We start from the raw sequence: 19874 nt of genomic DNA on the forward strand, positions 1-19874 counted from the left end.
ATATTTTATTGTGCATTTATTATTTATACTGTGCATTTATTATTTTTACTGTAGATATATTATTTTTGCTGTGCAATTAGTATGGTTACTGTGCATTTATTATTTTTACTGTACATTTAATATGCTTCTGTGCATTTATTATTTTTACTGTGCATTTATTATTATTTTTACTGATCAAAAATACTTGTCGAGTGGCATCGTCGTTCGAGCGCGCAATCGAGCGCTTCCAGTGCGCAACTCCAGGCGCCGCGACGCCGTCATCAGCTGGATTCGACGCCCAGTCTCGGCAGGTGCACGGTGCCTGCAGCCGGCTGCCTCCATGGCAGTCCTCCCGCGACCCTAAGCCATATGTGATGCACTCTCTTCAACACGGTGTGAACCTCTCGCGGCGGGCGTGTACGGCCCTGCTGCTGGTATGGCTAGTGGGGGCGGCTGTGGGGCTGCCCAAGCCCCCGGACCACGCGTCCGATACTGTCGTGCACCCCCCGGTCAACCGCGCCGCCAACACGCGCGACATGGACAGCCTTTATATGGCCACGACGACGGGCAAAGCCGTCGTGGAGGAGTCTCTTGCCTCCTCCACGCCGAGCCCCTCGAAACAACCCCAGAAGAAGGAAGTGGAGAGGTACCCCGTCATTTCTGTCTCTTTTCAAAGAGTGGAAACGCCGTTTATTATTGGACTGTGGATTTTCTGTGCGAGTTTGGCTAAAATTGGTGAGTTTTGAAGATGATTCACGACGGAAAGTGAACATAATTGAAAATCGTTAAGGGGAGGAATAGCATGCCGCATGGCCTCAACCCTACGACAAATATTTGCTTTTCGTTTAATTTTTACTCCACACTTTGGACACACGTGGTGCTAAAAACATTCGAGTTTATCGACCAAAACATTCAATTGTTAAATGATAAATCACCAATTAACCAGTAGTACCAATTTGTTGTTATTTGTTAATAAAGATTTTTAGTCTAGTTGAATTTTTTTCACACCTACAATCTTTACAGTTTACTCGCTCTATCATAATCATACGTTTACCTAGACACTCTCGTGGTTTTTAGTGATAAGGATTTGCCTCTGTTAAAACAAGCAAAATAAATAAAATACAATTATTACAAAATTGGGGTATTTTGTTGATGTTAAATATTTATTTTGATTGTAACTCATGCCAAAAACTCCACCGTCGAGTTTCTAATTTATTGCTTCAGCTAATGACGTCAAGATAAACTCTAATGTAAAAATACAAATACATGAAACATGTATTTATTATTATTATTATACAGGCTGTCTCAACTAAAGGGAGACGAAATTTTATCAAAGTTTCTAACTCCCCAAAAATTAAATTCAAAACTTACACTTTATGATTTTAATGATTTTAGAATGGTATAAAAATTCTGTCGAAATAATTGAAGGTTTGTAGAAAACTGTCACTTTGATGTAGAAAAAGAAACTGAAATATAATATAGGGTGCGCCAGAACTTGCGCCCCAGAGAAAAATGCCATATAATGTAAGATACCAGGAACATATTAAAAAAAAAAAACTATAAAAATTTCGAAGTTATGAGAGTTTAAATTATGCACTTTGACTTTATTTATCTTTGTTTTAATTTTTTTTTTCAAGTTTTCTTGCTACAGGCTATTATAAGAGGAAACAAGGAAGCTATATCCTAAATTGTAACTTTCTTTAATGTTATTTGTGGCTTTTATTGGCAAAATTTTTGTACCTTTACTAAATAATTATATAAAAACATATACAAGATCATCAGTATCATTAAATAAACATAAAAAATGTGAAATGTCAAAAAATAAATGTCAACATTTTTTGACAGATAGAATTTTTTAAACAATTTTTTCCATGTTCCTGGTTTCTTATCTTACTTAAAATTTTTCTCTGGGCGCGGGTTCTGGGGCACCCTGTATGTATGTGAAGAAAATTGAATTAAAAAAAACATTTATCAAAATTATATTTTAAATTTAATAATAATAATAATTAGTTTAGTGAATTTAACTAGTTTCTTAAAAACCCTTCGAGAATATGGAATTCATTTGTAATTAAAAAAATCAATTACTAAAAATAGAAAATGAGACAGTTATAAAATTATAAAAATACAGCTAAAATAGCACATTTTAGTCAATATTCTCAAAATTTAAGTTTTGCATTTTTACATTTCTAAAAATGTTAAATATTTTTAAAACAAAGATTCTCAAAATTTCAAGATTAACAACTGTTTAGAATTCCAAGGAATTAAGTTTCTTGTTTTATAGATTAAGATTCTATGTTTATGAAACTCATAGGTATTTCTACAATTTTGAGCGTAGAATTATAGAATTTTAAGTTTTGCATCTCCAGATGTTTAAAATCAAGATCTTATCATTCAAAAATTGTCATTTATTTAGATTTGTAACTGTAAATTATAAAAATTAAAGGTTTAGAGTCGTAGAACCTTAATATTCAAATTTTAGAAACTTTAATTTAAAAAAATCTAAAATTCTAAAGGTTTTTGATGCTCAAAATTTTTAAGATATTGGATTTTAGGATCACAGACTCTTAATGTTAATGTTTCTTAAACGTAAATCTTTGATATTAAAAATTCTAAAAACTTGTAAGTGTGAGAAATAACTTTACAAACGCAAAACTTCAAAAATTAACATTTCTAGGTTTTAGAAAGTGGATTTTAGAATCATAGATTCTAAATCTTACAATTTGAGAAATGTAAATAAGTTTAAATTGCTCAAAATTTATTTTTTTTCAAATAGTTGCGAATTCATCATGAAAAGGAGTCCAGTGTAGTCCAACGCTGAAATACAACATTTTTTTGTTAAACTTCCAAAAAACTCTTATTAATTAAAAATATTCCCAACAATAGTAACCAAATTGACTTTTTCGCCCGGAAAAACTGTTTTTTTGGGATTGAGTACTATTTTAGTCCTTTTCAAATGAGTCCCTATTTTTGGGAGCGTATACAAAAAAAAAATATGATAATTATTTCTGCATTTTCTGTCATTTTCTTGTTTTTTTGGTGAAAAAAATTAGTGAAAATATGGATAAAAACGTAATTGTAATTTTTTTTGTAATGTTTACTTAAAATAAGAGACAGCCGAGAGAAAAATCATTTCAATATTTCATTAACTAAAAAATTAACTTTTACTTATTTTATTCTCTCTAAAATTTGGGTTTTAGTTAATTAGATCTTGTCACATGAAATTCACTCCCTAGATTTGAGCGTTATTACGAATTTATGATAGTTATGGCTTTGTATCCACATTTCCCAGCATGAAAGAGCTATCAATATTAACTAGAACCATTAGCCTATTATTATTGTGAGAAATGACATGTAGGCCAGCTTGCTCAAAGTACAATATCATGTTCGAAAAACGTACAAAAACAGCTTTAAATTTTTTTATTGCCTTTGGAATAAATTGGGTAGGCAAGAAATGTTAAGAGCTTTCATAACCATGAAAAATGTTACGTCGCAACTCTAATTTTTCAACATAATAATCTCCTGAAGGGTTGAATAAACAAACAGCTTACATAAGCAGCTACCAGTCAGATAAATACATAACACACTTATCTCCCGTTTCAAGTGCTAACCAATTTATATATTACGTAAATGGAATTTGACAGTTTCAATGATTTTCGCAAATAATCATAATTAACTGGTTAATTGGGTGGAAAATGTTTCATAAGTTTTGAACAAACGTAACAGTTACGTCACTGGGAAATTAAATTACATGTCAATAACAAAACTCTTATTCAACATGTTTGCGACTTTTAGGCGCTAAATACAAAAAGTTATTTTATGAAGCGTCAAGTGTGATTTATTACGAAAAATTGCTCGTTATTTACTTGTTAAACAATAAACGCGTGTTTGACCATTAAAAGTACGCTTAACAAACAAGTTTGTTACAAATTTATAACATTTTATCATGATGTTTTTGTAACAATTAGGGAGCTTTGCTGTCAATTGTGCAATTTTTTAACATTGAGACATTTTTAATTTCTACAGTTGTTTTTCCACCTTTCACAGAATTTTAGTACTGCAGAGTTTAAGGTCAAAGAATATCGATTGTCTAGACGCAGTGCCCTTGTAACCACCAATTTGTCCCCAACCACACATTTGTAACATTTGATTGTGATAGGATATTATATCAGATTGTCTTTAAGTATTAATTTTATAATTAAGCACCTAATGGACCAATCAACTTCTAAAAAAATATCAATTTTAATTGAAAGAGAAAATTGTAGAAGAATTAGGTATACAAGGTGAAGACTAAACAAATTAGTTTTTTTTTTGAAGCTATAAAGAATTTAACGCCTAATTCTTGAAACAACAATGCATCTCTTATTTTGTTTCTTTGCGTTTTCAATTTTTTTTTCGATTATGTAAACAGACTTTCAGATTAAGTTTTTTTAAGTATCTACATTATAAAACGTTGAATAAAACTGCTTCAGTTAAAAAAGGATCAATTTTTTTTTGGGGTTAAAACAGGAGCTAACCAATTTCCATTTAAACTAAGATTGGATCTAAGTCTCCAATTTGTATTATAAAAATCTTGTATATTGAATGTGGTGACGTCATGCATCTTGTGCTTTCAGGGAGAAATTTCAGGTGAAACGAAATTAATTTAATGAGAAATATTTGCACTAAAGTGGGAGTAGCTGTTTGGAAACCCATTAATTTTCTGCTCTTTCATAATACAGAGTGTCCAAAAAGGCCATTTTAAATGGTAAAATAACAAAAATTATATAGGACATTGATAGATACTAATCTAGTCCATCGCCTAAAATTATTTTCGACTATACAGCGTGTTTCAAAAATAAGTTACAATACAAACTTGTATTTTGTAGATTTTTATGACAATACAAAAAACTTTTATTAGTCGATTTCGCTTATTTTTAAAAATTTTTTTTGACGGAAACATGCACTTTTTAAAAATTTATTACATCTAGAAATATTTTTTTACTACCGCAAAGAAGAAGGTACAAGCTATAAAGTTGTAACATTTTTTTAGTGTGTTGCATTTGCAAAGATAGAAAAAATTAAGGCGTTTGTTAAAAGTCAATAACTTAAAAAAATTAAATAGAACACCCTTTTTATTGTTTTTGCATTTAAAATATTATTAAATTGTCTTTCTGAAATTATTTACTTTTAGGTGTTTATAATCAATAATTAAAAAGATATTTAACCTTAAACATTAAAAAAAATAATTTCAGTATTTATAACGACTTTTATAATCTCTGAATAAATCAACGAATAAGTGATCCGTGGTGGAATTACTATGATTTCCATAAAATCAACAATGCTCAGATATTGATAAGCATTGTTGCTACAATTAATATTGAATGTTAAATATCTTATCAATTCTAGACATTAAAAGTTTATTTTTTTAGATAGACAATTTATCAATCTATTAGATGCAAAAATAAAAAATAGGGTGTCCCATTTATATCCTTTAAGTTATTTAACTTTTAATAAACTTCTTAAATTATTAATCTTTACAAATACAAAACACTAAAAAGTTACTACAACTTTAAATTTTGTACTTTCTTCTTTGCAGAAGTAAGAAAACATTTGTTCTAGCTGTCTTAGTTTTTGTGTAATAAATTTTTAAAAAGTTCATGTTTTCGTCAAAAAAGCGCCTTATTTCTAAAACTAAGCGAAATCGACTAAAAAAAAGTTTAGGGTAAAAACATTGTTTTAAAAGGCTACATCCAAAAATACCAAAAAACATACGGTGTTTCATTTAAAAAAATATAAGTTTGTATCGTAACTTATTTTTGGGACATGTATGTGGAGAGTTCTGAGTTTATGTTTATGAAATATTTTATATTACAATATTGTAACACCTCATACATAATTTATATCAAAGATGGTTATTATATAACTAAACTTTTGAAACACCTATGTGGTAAATGGTTATTTTATAGAAAATTATTAAATAGCTCACTTTATTTACTACTCGACTTCATTCATCAAATCCAACATTCGTCATGTCTAATTTTAAAATGATTAAATTTAGAACGGACTGTTTGGAGCCAGAAAATTTTAAGGTAAAAATCTTTATTTGTAGGAAATTTTTAATAACCGAGAAAGCTTTTCAGTGGAAATGTTATATGACATAGGGATGGATGTACAATAAGAATAATCTGGACAAAAGAAGTGTTGTGAGACGCAAAATTTTGAAATTAAACTTTTAATAAAAAAATCTTTGTGTTTTTTTTCTTTACTAAATTAAAATAATGATAAACAGGTTTTTACTGGCAAATGTGCGTTGATTAATATAAAAAAAAATGTCAGCTTTTTCCTCCTTGAATATTTTCTTTGTAACAAACTTAAAAAATAAGCTTGTCAAGTTCACTTGATTAAAATTACATTTTGGTTTTTAAAACTTTTGGTTATAAAGTTTTATGGTTCACACAGTAAGACACATGTAAATTTGTTTTAAAATAATGTCAGGAAAAATAACTAAAAGTAAATTATAAACAATGACGTTTATCATTGATAAAAGTTGTTAAAGAATTATCACTGAGAACCTCTATAAATAGCAGTGGACGGTAAAATTACCTCTTTGAAAGAACAAAAATAAATTTAAAGTTCAAGTTGCTGATATTGAACTTTGAATAAAAAGCTACTAGATAGTTTTGAAATACCGTCAAAATAGTTCTAAGAATAAAATGTTTATTGAATTTATTTATTTATTTTTGTACACAATTTATTATGAACTGATGAGTTCATGAGTGCTACAGCTAACTATTAATATCTACATTGATTTATCTTAACTAAAATGGAAATCTTGTTTAAAACTTTACACAAATAAAATAATCTTCCATATTTTTCAATACAAACTCAGTATTTACGTAAATAATTGCAAACAAACATTTTCTAACTTTGATATGACATTTTGGTGAGTTTCTAATAAGTTATTTAAGATTTTCCGCAAACATATAAAGACTTTGTTGGCATTAATTCAATTTAAAGTCGAGAAGTCGGAGATTAATTTTAAAATTTTGTAAACTACTTACTTCAAATTAAGATAAAATTAAGAACTGAATTCTTGAAAGCACATAAAAAAAATTGAAAAGTTATTAAATAAATTATTCATGAAAAGATCTACGCAAGCATCATCGTTTCTAAGGAAAAATATGTGTACACATATTTGTGGAAGTTTAGATGAAACATTTATGTAGGCGTTTAATCTGCTTGGGATATTATAAATTATAATTTCACGGATTTTGTATTGAAATTCACGTGTTGGAAAACAAATTCTCAGTAATAAATACACTATTATAATTAAATTGACAAAATCTAAAATTTTGTGACAAGAAAAGAAAAATAAGCAATTTCTAGTTTTATTAACTGGTAAAAACAGACTAACCAATAGTCACACAAATGGTAGCTATCCGAAAAGGTCAGGGTTTACCTACATATTGATCCCTAAAAGAATTCGCTGCATTTTGTTAAATAAATTAAAAATATTTGCAAAAACTGATAACAATGCAATATTCTGTAGTTTTATTGTGAAAACTGAATTCATATTTAGTAGTTGTATTGATTTGGTTCTTTTGCTGTGCATAAAACACTAAGACGTATTTAAATTTAATTTATAATTTCTATAATAGAAGTATAAAGGGTGCGTCAGAACTTGCGCCCCAGAGAAAAATTTCAAGTGAGATAAGATACCAGGAACATGGAAAAAATGTCTAAAAAAATTTTATCTGTCAAAAAATTTTGATATTTATTTTTTGACATTTCACATTTTTTTATTTAGTAAAGGTAGAATAATTTTGTCAATAAAAGCCACAAATCACATTAAACAGAGTTACAATTTTGGATACAGCATTTTCTAATAGCCTGTAGCAAAAAAAAGATGGAATATTATTTTTTCAACAGAAATAAACTCTTATAACTTCGAAATTTTTGTATAGAATGTTTTTACCATTTTTTCCATTTTCCATTTCCATTTTTCATTTTATAGTCTTTAGCAAAAAAAATTGGAAAATTATTTTTCCAACAGAAATAAACTCTCATAACTTTTTTATTTTTACCTGGTATTTTACCTTACATGGCATTTTTTTCTGACGCACTCTGTATAGTTTGTTACCCGGCGCATCCACCAAAAGTGCATCAACACAATCAAATGTAAAGTATTGATTACAAATAAAATTTTGCTTTTTTGTTTTGTTTCAGGTTTTCATATGGCCCCAAAATTAAGTGAAATATTCCCCGAGTCATGTCTCCTAATATTCGTAGGAGTGGCGATTGGAGTCGTTTTGGTCCACGTTACTGACAGCGTCCATATGTCGCCGCTTACACCAGACACTTTCTTTTTTTACATGCTTCCTCCAATTATTCTGGACGCTGGCTATTTTATGCCTAATCGACTATTTTTCGATCATTTAGGCACGATTTTATTATTTGCCGTCATTGGGACTATTTTTAACACATTTACCATAGGTAAGTAAAAGGAAAGAAATTAGAGGTTTTATCTGATTGTTGGTTATTCAAATATTTTTATGACATTTAAATTTATAACATTGTATTTTAGTGCAAAATGATTTAATATTATTTGCACAGTAGTGACGTGGTAACGTGACATATAAATTAAAATGAAAATGTAATGTAATGAAACACTTTTCACATTATGTCATGGCATTTATAAATATTAATAATAATAAATTACACAACCTGTAAATTTACCATTTGTAGGAGCTTTTTACTTACTCAAATTAATAATCAAATAATACAAAAAATGTGTCTTGTAGACAAGTTTTGTCTCATATACAGGGCTGTTCGGTCTAAACCCCACATTAGAAGTATTGGGTGTTATAATAGTGATATTTATCTAAAATTTTGACTATGGCCATAATCGTTTAGATCTTGTTTATTGAAAATATTTTCAAGATGACAGCACTTCCGGTTACACCGGAAATGGGTATCAACTTTGATAATTTTAATGTTTTTTATTGCAATTTCAAGTTTAATAAAACATTTATAAATGAAATTCTAACGACACAATATGAAAAAGTCCACTTTATGTCGTCCCGAAAATTAAGATTCTCATTTAAAAGATTGTTTTTCTTGTTTACTAGGTGTAATTTTGAAACTAGTTCATGGACTTTTAGAAAGCGGTTTTCCATATTAACACCATATTTTTCAATAAGAGATGGAATTATCTCGAAAAGTTTAGACAAAAATATACCGAAAAGTCACCAAATTAAGTGAAAAATAATGAATTTTGCTTGTTTACATCATGTTTTTTTGTAAGATTCTGTTAAAACATATTGAAAAATTACCAAATTGGGTTGAAAATGGCCTTTTTTATGAATTTTTGGGCGTTTTAGCACGTTTTTCAATTAAAAATTTACAAATTTATTTCGTCACAAATCGCTAAATTTACTCAAAAATGGTGTTATTTTTACTCTTTTAGATTGTGCTAAAAAATTTGTTAAAAAATACTATTTTTCCGTTTTAGGACGTTTTTTAGTCAGAATCTCAATTATTTTGAAAATTTTCATCGAAAATGAGGTAAAAAATGAATAAATTAACACGAAACTAAAATTATTTTGCTTCTTTAGAGAGTTTAAGATGTTTTTGACCCGAAAAATCATTTGGTTGCTTTTCCAAATGTTTTATCAGATTTTTCAATCAAAAGCACAAAACTTCGTCAAAAATAAGCCAAAAATCACATAATTAATTCAAAAATGATGTTATTTTTGCTTTTTTCCAGACTACCAGACTAAATAAAAAACGACATAATTTATGCTCTTTTCGAGCGCTTTAAAACATTTTTCAATAAAAAACGCAATTATTTCGCAAAATTTTGTCAAGAATATGTCGGAAAGTAATTGAATTAAGTAAAAATAGTGTTATTTGTGCTTTTTTTAAACATTTATTTATTATTATTTATTTATTTAAACATATTTTAACACCTTTATCCACTGTTTATTCAACAATCCAAGTTGTACATAACGCCTTTAGCATTTGGTAATTTTATTCCTAATAGAAACCAACACTTAAAAGTCTTTTTCAATAAAAGAATATTTCGAAAAAAATTGTTTTAAAAAAAATACCAGTTTTCAAAAAAATGTTACATAACACCTTTATCCACTCACCCCTTTAATTGTGTTATTCTTTTTGTAAATACAAATTAAATTTATTTAATCTAAATTTGAATAACTTTGATATTCTATTTTTTTTATTTCTATGACAACCTATGCTAAAGTAGCTAATGAATTTCTCACAATATCAAAACAAGTTACTATAACTTAAAAACTATCAAACATAGGTATAGGGAATGTTAATACAGATCAAAGCAGAACTAAATTCTCCTCCATTTAGTGAAGAAAAAATTGGAGTATTTCATTTAGAAAAATTGAGTTAAGTTTCCGAAACTTAACCTTACATTTTGGCGGTTTGTTAATTATTTTTCCAATTATGAATACACCAAAGAAATGATCTAACCTTTTTCTCTTGTATATTCAAATACGGTTTCAACATAATAAAAAATAGTAGAGTTATCGATTTTTGAATATGAAGATTCAAATCCAAAAAAAAATTAAAAAGGTCTAAATATTTTGAAAACGTTAAAACTTAGGTATAGGAAAAGCTAATAAAGACTCTCTCAAAATCATTTGAATAATCCAAAAACGGAATAAAAAACAAACCTTTCTATTTAAAATAACGAAGTTGTAACAGGAAGTGCCGCCATCTTGAAAATATTTTCATTGAGCAAAACCTAACCGAGCCATAATCAAAGAAAATTTTAGATAAATCTTATTGTTAGAACTCCTAATACTTCTAATGTGGGGTTTAGTTGGAACAGCCTCTATTTGTTTTGAATTTTTTTTTTATAACACCAAGACACTTATTTTTTTCCGATATTTACTTAAGTGAAGATATGTTAATATTTTAAATTTCTCACACGATAAAACCTTTTAAATTTCATATTAAATATAGGTTTAATGCAAATTTCAAAATATTCATCTCAACACTCGTTATTAGACAATTCGTGTACGAATTTAGAACTCGTACAAGAGTGTAATCTCTTCCTTACAATAAAGACATTCCTAGAACTCGGATTAGGAAAATGTGCAAGACGATTCAAAGTGGATTTAGCCCAAACAAAACTACATAAGATACTCTAGGAAGTTTTGGTTTAATAATGTATTATAAATTAATCTGCAAAGTAGGAAGTTGTGAAAACAATTTTTTTTTGACTTTGTAGTCCTGAAATAAAACTCAAAACCAAAAACCCTTGGTTTTCTGTTTCAGGTGCTTCCTTGTGGGCAGTAGGACTGACAGGCCTGTATTCCTGTGATACCCCGCTGTTGGACATGTTCCTCTTTAGTTCGCTGATATCTGCGGTGGATCCAGTGGCAGTGTTGGCAGTTTTCGAAGAGATTCAAGTTAACGAAATATTATACATAGTGGTGTTTGGTGAATCACTTTTAAATGATGCCGTCACTGTAGTGTTATACCACCTTTTTGAGTCTTATACCGAAATGGGCCTAGAAAACATCATCTACCAAGACATTGTGGCCGGTATTGGCAGTTTCTTCGTAGTGGCTATTGGTGGTACTGTGATAGGTGTGATATGGGGACTTGCGACGGGTTATGTTACAAGATTTACCAATGAAGTGCGTGTCATAGAACCTATTTTTATATTTGTTATGGCCTATTTGGCGTATTTAAATGCCGAAATATTTCATATGTCTGGAATTTTAGCGTAAGTAACTTTCATTTTGACAATATTTGCTCATTAAATTTACACTCTGAAATCTAAATAACATAAAATTTATTCCTCATGAGACACAGGATGTCATAAAATGATTGCGTAGATTGTCTGAAACAAAAGGAATATAATCTTTTTAATACATCGGAAATGAGGCAGGATTCAAAATAAAAAAATAATAACTAAAATTATTGGATTTAGGTTTAAAATAATTGAATTCTGTTTGTTAGTTTAAAACGACTGTCAAAATATACGATAAAAAACTCTATTGTTATAAATGCGTACTAGGTCATCCACATCAGCGTTTATGTTTATACAGCCTGTATAAACATCAATTCATGCGAGAAAATCTTTGAAAATAAATTTCCGAATAAATATAGAAAAGTGGAACATCTAAAAGTGGTAGAATAGCGAAATATTGTTGTTCAGTTAAATTCAATTTTACCGAAATATACAGTCCCAGCGAGTTAAAAAAGTCCATTAGTGAGCTTTAAATGGTGAAATTAAAAAAAAATATTTTTAACTATACAGCATGTCCAAAAATAAGTTACGATACAAACTTGTGTTTTTTTTTAATGAAGCACCGTATGTTTCATGGCATTTTTGGATGCTTTTAATAATTTTTATTAGTCGATTTTGCTTAGTTTTAGAAATAAAACAGTTTTTTGACGAAAACATGCACTTTTTAAAAATTTATTACACAAAAACTAAGACAGCTAGAACAATTTTTTTCTTACTTCTGCAAAAAGAAAGTACAGAATTTAAAGCTGTAGTAATTTTTTAGTGTTTTGCATTTGTAAAGATTAATAAATTAAGAAGTTTGTTAAAAGTTAAATAACTTAAAAAAATTAAATGAAACACCCTATTTTTTATTTTTCATCTTATAGATTGATAAATTGTCTATTTAAAAAAAAATAATTTTTAATGTCTAGAATTGTTAAATGCAAAGATATTTAACATTCAATATTAATTGTAGCAACAATGCTTATTAATATCTGATTTGTCCAGAAATTGTAAAAGTCGTTATAAATACTGAAAATTGAATTATTTTATTGTAAAAATAAAGAATAATGGATTCAGTTTAACACAAATGTGATTATTAAGTGATATTTCTTCCATCTCTTGTGCAACTGTGCACTTTTTGGCTACTGAAACAATAGTAATTAATTTTTTTTAAGTTTAACGTTAAATATCTTTTTAGTTACTGATTATAAACACCTAAAAGTAAATAATTTTAGAAAGACAATTTAATAATCTTTGAAATACAAAAACAATAAATAGGGTGTTTCATTTAAATTTTTTAAGTTATTGAACTTTTAACAAACGCCTTCATTTTTTTATCTTTGCAAATGCAACACACTAAAAAAATGTTACAACCTTATAGCTTGTACCTTCTTTTTTGCGGTAGTAAAAAAAATATTTCTAAATGTCTTAGTTTTTGTATGATAAATTTTTTAAAAGTGCATATTTTCGTCAAAAAAACGTCTTATTTTTAAAACTAAGCAAAATCGACCAATGAAAGTTTAGCTTGTCATAAAAATCTACATCCAAAAACGCTAAGAAACATATGGTGTTTCATTTAAAAAAACACAAGTTTATAATATAACTTATTTTTGAGACACGTTGTATAGTTGAAAATAATTTTAGGCGATGGACTAGATTAGAATCTATCAATGTCCTATATATATATATATTTTAATTTTACCACTTAAAGGTCACTAATGGTCTTTTTCAACTCGCTGGGACACCTTGTATAATAATTATCCATATTTGGAGCATTTTACGTTTTTCAAACGACACTTTGTTTCTCTTTAAAATGCCTAAATCTGAATTTTGAATATTAAAAAAAATTGCGAAGTTATCGTATAGAGATAAAAACTCTCTCAAAATAAGCTCAGTAATCCAAAAATGTATTAAAAAACTCATATTTTTCGAGTATGGCAATTAACACCAAAATTTGAGAAGAGAGAAATAGTCACTTTTTAACCAATCACTTTCAAGTATATAAAAATGTTTGGTTTGTTATTACTAAATCAAGCAATATTTCTGAATGCTTGGCAATATTCCAATTTGACTAAGCCATGAAAACATTCTTGGTTCGTTTTATCCTCGTTTTATGCGTTTTATTGAATTATCGATTTAATAGATTAAAAATTATGAGAATTAATTTCTAGAAATGACGGTACTTCTAGTTTTAACGACTTTTCAATCTCGTATGAACAAAAAGTTTTGTTTTTTGTAAAATATTAGAAAAAAGTAATTCACAGTAGTCAATAATCTCAGTAAAAGCTGTTTGTTTGCAGACTCTTCAAATGATGGATAATTGAATTTGATGGGTTAATAACAAATTGCTTAATTGTCCTACTGAATGCTACGTTAAACCCAATATCGCAGGATTACCATTTCATTTATAAGCCCTTTGACAAGTAAATAAGATTATTCAAACCTAAACAAAATTACACACTGTAAAAGATTAATTATCCATTACCTAATTTATCTCTATCACAATTTGAATAATGTGGATGCCCGTGTGGCATATAAAATAAATCCTAATGCTTAACAACTCTGGATTGGAACTTGGGGGCCAAAAACTACAAGTTTTTAATTCCAGTGCAAAAAATTGCAATCAAATTGAACATTTTATTAGTTTCCGTTACTTTTTTAATAAAAATAACGGCACAATAAACGCGTAAAAATCTACTTTTTTATTTAGAATTAAGTTGAAGCATATTTTTTAGGGGACGATTTTTTTGAGAACCTTTAAATTTCACAAATTTGAACCCTGATGTCTTAAAAATTATTTCATATTTTTGCTTTTTAATTCTAAGTTCACACTGAAATTCGCTTTATTTTTCAGAATTACATTTTGTGGTATAACAATGAAGAACTACGTGGAGGCAAACATATCACACAAGTCTCACACGACAATAAAATACACCATGAAAATGCTTAGCAGTTCGTCGGAAACTATCATTTTCATGTTTTTGGGTGTGGCGACTGTAAGTTCGTACCATGTCTGGAACACATGGTTTGTTGTACTCACAATTCTATTTTGCTCAGTTTATAGGGTATTAGGTAAGTAATGAGTCATTATTAATTCATTTTTATGTTTATCGTAAACTTCACTTTAATTCGCATCCAAGAAATGAAGATAAATGTGGATTAAATTGGCGTTTTCAGCGCAATTCAATACAACTTGAAAAATTTATGAAGCTTTAATTACTAAATTTGTAACTGGTTTTAATCTTTTTTCCAGCTACTTTTTTACTTTCCTTATCCTATAAGTGACGCAGCACGAAACAATTGGTAAAAATCGGTCAAAAATACAATGAATACATGGAGACACAAATTATTTAGAATCATGAAATATACCCTATTAAACAATAAAATGTGATAAATGTGGCACTAATACAAAGGTTAGGTTTCCAACACTAAATTATTGTTTTTGAAGATGTTTTCCAAATAAGTAGGATAAGGAAAGTCGTGTGATGTTCACACCAGATTTATACCAGTGATGCATTTCTTTCAGGTGTAATAATATTCACAGCAATAGCGAATCGTTTTCGATTACATCAGCTAAGTCAAGTGGAGAAATTCGTGATGTCGTATGGGGGCTTACGAGGGGCTGTAGCCTTCGCTTTGGTGCTTTTAATCAACCCCGAAATAGTGCCACTTCAGCCAATGTTTATGACGACGACGATTGCTGTTGTCTACTTTACTGTGTTCTTCCAGGGTATTACGATAAAACCTTTGGTAAAAATTCTTAATGTCAAGACATCAGAGAAACGAAAACCGACAATGAATGAAAGAATTCACGAAAGGGTAATTAAAAATAAATACCAACTCGTAAAATAGAGTCAATATGACTTGTTTATTTATTATTCCTACTATGATTAGTACGAAATACGAAACATATTTTTGTTAAATTAAAAATTGCACTTTCAGTTGATGGATCACGTTATGGCGGCGTTGGAAGATATTATGGGTCAACACGGGAATTACCACATTCGAGATAGGTAAGATTTTTACATACAGGGTGTCTCAGCAAGTTGAAAAAGTTCATTAGTGATTTTTAAATCGTAAAATTAAAACAAAATTCTCAAAAATAAGTTACAATACAAACTTGTGTTTTTTTAAATGAAACGCCATATGTTTTTTAGCGTTTTTGGATGTAGATTTTTATAACAATGTTTTTAAGCAAAACTTTTATTGGTCGATTTTGCTTAGTTTTAAAAATAAGACGGTTTTTTGACCAAAACATGCACTTTTTAAAAATTTATTACACAAAAACTAAGACATACAGAAATATTTTTTTTACTACCGCAAAGAAGAAGGTACAAGCTATAAGGTTGTAACATTTTTTTAGTGTGTTATATTTGTAAAGGTAAAAAAATGAAGGCGTTTGTTAAAAGTTCAATAACTTAAAAATTAAATGGAACACCCTATTTATTGTTTTTGCATTTAAAAGATTATTAAATTGTCTTTCTAAAATTATTTACTTTTAGGTGTTTATAATCAATAACTAAAAAGATATTTAACGTTAAACATTAAAAAAAAAATCTATTGTTTGAGTAGCCAAAAAGTGCACAGTTGCACAAGAGATGGAAGAAATATTACTTAATAATCACATTTGTGTTATTTATTTAGTTATTTAACTTTTAACAAACTTCTTAATTTATTAATCTTTACAAATGCAAAACACTAAAAAATTGCTACAGCTTTAGATTCTGTACTTTCTTCTTTGCAGAAGAAAGAAAAAATTTGTTCTAGCTATCTTAGTTTTTGTGTAATAAATTTTTAAAAAGTGCATGTTTTTGTCAAAAAAAAAACATTTTATTTCTAAAACTAAGCAAAATCGACTAAAAAAAGTTTAGCGTAAAAACATTGTTTTAAAAGGCTACATCTAAAAATGCCATGAAACATTCGGTGTTTCATTTAAAAAAAACACAAATTTGTATCGTAACTTATTTTTGGGACATGCTTTCCTATACAATTTTTTTTAAATTTCACCATTTAAAGGTCACTAATGAACTTTTTCAACTCGCTGGGACACACTGTATGTGTTATTTAAAATTTTTTTGTTTTGCACATAAACTTCACGAACAATAAATAATTTTTTGATTATTATTTGATAATAATTACTAGAATTCCTTACACATATTTGCAATATTCGTAAATATTAGTCTGAGTGTCAAGGGGCGAGAAAGTATTCGACCTCAAATTCCTCATAAATGAATATTTATATCTATAAATAAATGCGTTACGGAAATATTTGAAAATTTTATGATATGTTGGAAAACACGTTTTTCATGTGGTATTAACATTAAATCCGTCCAAAAAATCCTCAAGAATTTTATTTTTTAAAATCTGTTTGAGTAAGAATAACAAATTCTTAGTATTTATATTTCCGGAGAGCTTTCTTAAACGCTAAACTGGTTCGGTGACCTTAAAGCCCGGAGTTCCCGACGCGACGTCTGTTGTCAATCTTTCATTGCCATAATCCGGGCCCGGATTTCGTTATCGCTCCCGGACTGTGGCAGAAATTTCCATTCCAAGTCTTTGAAACGAAATCGAATTTTTACAAACACCAAATTACTCGTTTATTTTTTATCGAAAGAAAACGTAAATGGTATCAAATTATTTTTATGTCCCATAAAGCTTAACGGTTATACCAACTTGTGCAACGTATAAACGAGAGTTATGTTTGGACTTAACATCTACAAATTGTTATATCGCTACCGTAATTATGTACAGGGTGAATCGAGTTTCACCGCCGCAAATATTTTGAATAATGAAACATTATTCTTTTGTCTTTTAGATACAAAATTTTCATGTGAATTGTAAACAAATTCTGATTCTGTGTAGAATATTTTCAAGATGGTGGTACTTCCTGTTATACCGGAAGTGGATATCAACTTCGTTATTTTAAAAAGAAAGTTATGTTTTTTATTACGTTTTTGGATTACTCAAGTGATCTTGAGAGAGTTTTCATTAGTTTTTCTTACACCTACGTTTTACCGTTTTTGAAATGTTTAGACTTTTTTATAAATTTTTGGATTTGAAACTTCCTATTCAAAAATCGGTAACTCTGCAATTTTTTATTATGTTGAAACCGTATTTGGGTATACGAGAGAGAAAGGTTAGATCTTTCTTTTGGTGTATTTATAATTGAAAAAATAATTAACAAACCGCCAAAATGTAAGGTTATGTTTAGGAAACTTCAAATACTTTTAACTCAATTTTTCTAAATGAAACACCCCATTTTTTTCTTCACTAAATGGAGGAGAATTTAGTTGTGCTTCAATCTGTATTAACATTCCCTATACCTATGTTTGATAGTTTTCAAGTTATAGTAACTTTTTTGAAATTTTGCGAAATTCATCTGCTACTTTAGCATAGGTTGTCATTGAAATAAGAAAAAAATATAATATCAAAGTTATTCAAATTTAGACTAAATAAATTAAATTTGTATTTAAGAAAAGAATAACACAATTGTGAAAAAAAACTTGGCGTTTTTTCAGTGAGAAATATTACCATGGCAAACTATGCGAAAACTACCATGGATAGGAATGAATTTCTTTCATTGTAAAAAAAGTCGAAATATCTTGGAAATTTAGGTATAGGGAATGTTGATACAGATCGATGCAGAATTAAATTACCTTTCATTTAGTGAAAAAAAATTGGGACATTCTATTTGAAAAAATTCAGTTACGGGTATTAGAAGTTTCCGAAACGTAACCTTCAATTTTGGGGGTATGTTAATTATTTTTCCAATTATAAATACACCAAAGAAAACATCTAACCTTTTTTTTTCATATATCCAAATACGATTTCAAAATAATTAAAAATGATAGTGTTATCAATTTTTCAAGAGGAAGGTACAAATTCAAAAAAATTCAAAAAAGTTTAGATATTTCAAAAACGCAATAAAAAACATAACTTTTTATTTAAAATAACAAATATTTTCAATGAGCAAGATTTAAACAATTATACCTATAATCAAAATTTTTGAAAAATTTCACTGTTAAAGCTCCCAATACTTTTAATGTGGGGTTTATCTGAAACATTCTGTATTGTATAACAAGCTTCAAGAGGCCATTGTGTTTATCGTAATGGAATTTAAAGCTCCCTTTGACACCTGACTTGCGAAATTAGATGCTTACAAGATTCTGTCACCTTTGTGAAACAACATTACAGCCCTTTAATCAATATTGTGTCTATAACGTGTCAAATAGAAGAAAAAATTTCAATCATTTGCTAATAAAATTTTTGTTTCAGATTCAAACACTTTGATAATAAATTTATCCGACCGTATTTGCTGAGAAACCATCAAGGTGCCGAACCAAAAATCTTAGAAACTTACTCGAAATTAGCAATGAGGGACGCCATGGAATATATGCGTAGGAACGCTTCCACCATAGGTAACATTTCTGGTACAGAAAGCATGTCCGCTATTTTCAAGAATTATACGGCGGGCAACCTCAATGGCAGGTGCGCTACCACATTACAAACTTGGTAAATTAACAGCACTGACCATTTTGCCGTAATAGAAGTTTTAATAGAACTTATAATTGACTAGATTAGTTGTAGTTAGTGCTTTTTTGCCATTGTTGTATGATGTTGATGTTTAGTTGTGTGCCGTTTTCTACGTGTCAAAAAGAAAGGAAAAAAAGAGTAAAATAAAGTTCTAATAACTGAAATAAAAAAATACGAGAACATAGGCCGGTTTTCCTGCTTTGATACATAAGTGTTAAGAAGGAATTAATTGACAACTCATTGTTTAATGAAACCAAGTGATTTTTTCACAAATAATGTAAAATTATTTGACACCTTTTAAGTTGCTCTCAAGTAAGAGTAAGACCAAGATTTATAAAGTAAGAAGGTTGGCTTGTAACTTTGCACCAATCGTTCAAAAATAGGATATGCAACCAAATATATTATTAAGTTAAAAAACTAGAATTCCATAAAATAAATACTTATAAAATATTTTTTTATTAACGGTGAAATAAATAAATCCCTTTTAATAAGCTTCATTTTCTGCACAAATGAAAAAAATCGATACACGGGATGACACTTGAAAAAAATAAAGTTTGTATTATAAAAAAATTTTGAGAAAACAAAAAAAATTCATTAGAGCCCTAAAAAG

At 28.4% G+C, this 19874-nt stretch overlaps 1 protein-coding gene across 8 annotated transcripts in view; it reads left to right on the top strand.

The window, feature by feature from the left end:
• Positions 1-295: 295 nt before the first annotated feature.
• Positions 296-19874, top strand: part of LOC123007173 (sodium/hydrogen exchanger 3) — a 37000-nt gene continuing 17421 nt past the window's right edge. For 5 of the 8 annotated variants that reach the window (XM_044402294.1, XM_044402329.1, XM_044402347.1 and 2 more), the window contains exons 1-7: positions 296-714; positions 8185-8451; positions 11269-11722; positions 14586-14803; positions 15258-15550; positions 15674-15744; positions 19007-19243. In XM_044402294.1, coding sequence (XP_044258229.1) covers positions 354-714; positions 8185-8451; positions 11269-11722; positions 14586-14803; positions 15258-15550; positions 15674-15744; positions 19007-19243 — 1901 coding nt within the window. In that variant the 5' untranslated portion in view covers positions 296-353. The remainder of the gene's footprint in view (positions 715-8184; positions 8452-11268; positions 11723-14585; positions 14804-15257; positions 15551-15673; positions 15745-19006; positions 19244-19874) is intronic. The other 3 variants (XM_044402312.1, XM_044402338.1, XM_044402320.1) reach the window with 1 other exon arrangement.

This window comes from Tribolium madens, unplaced genomic scaffold, assembly GCF_015345945.1.
Source record: "Tribolium madens isolate multiple individuals breed KSU strain unplaced genomic scaffold, Tmad_KSU_1.1 Scaffold_11;HRSCAF=98;Tcas5.2_LG3b, whole genome shotgun sequence".
In the NCBI taxonomy this organism is placed as follows: Eukaryota; Metazoa; Arthropoda; class Insecta; order Coleoptera; family Tenebrionidae; genus Tribolium; species Tribolium madens.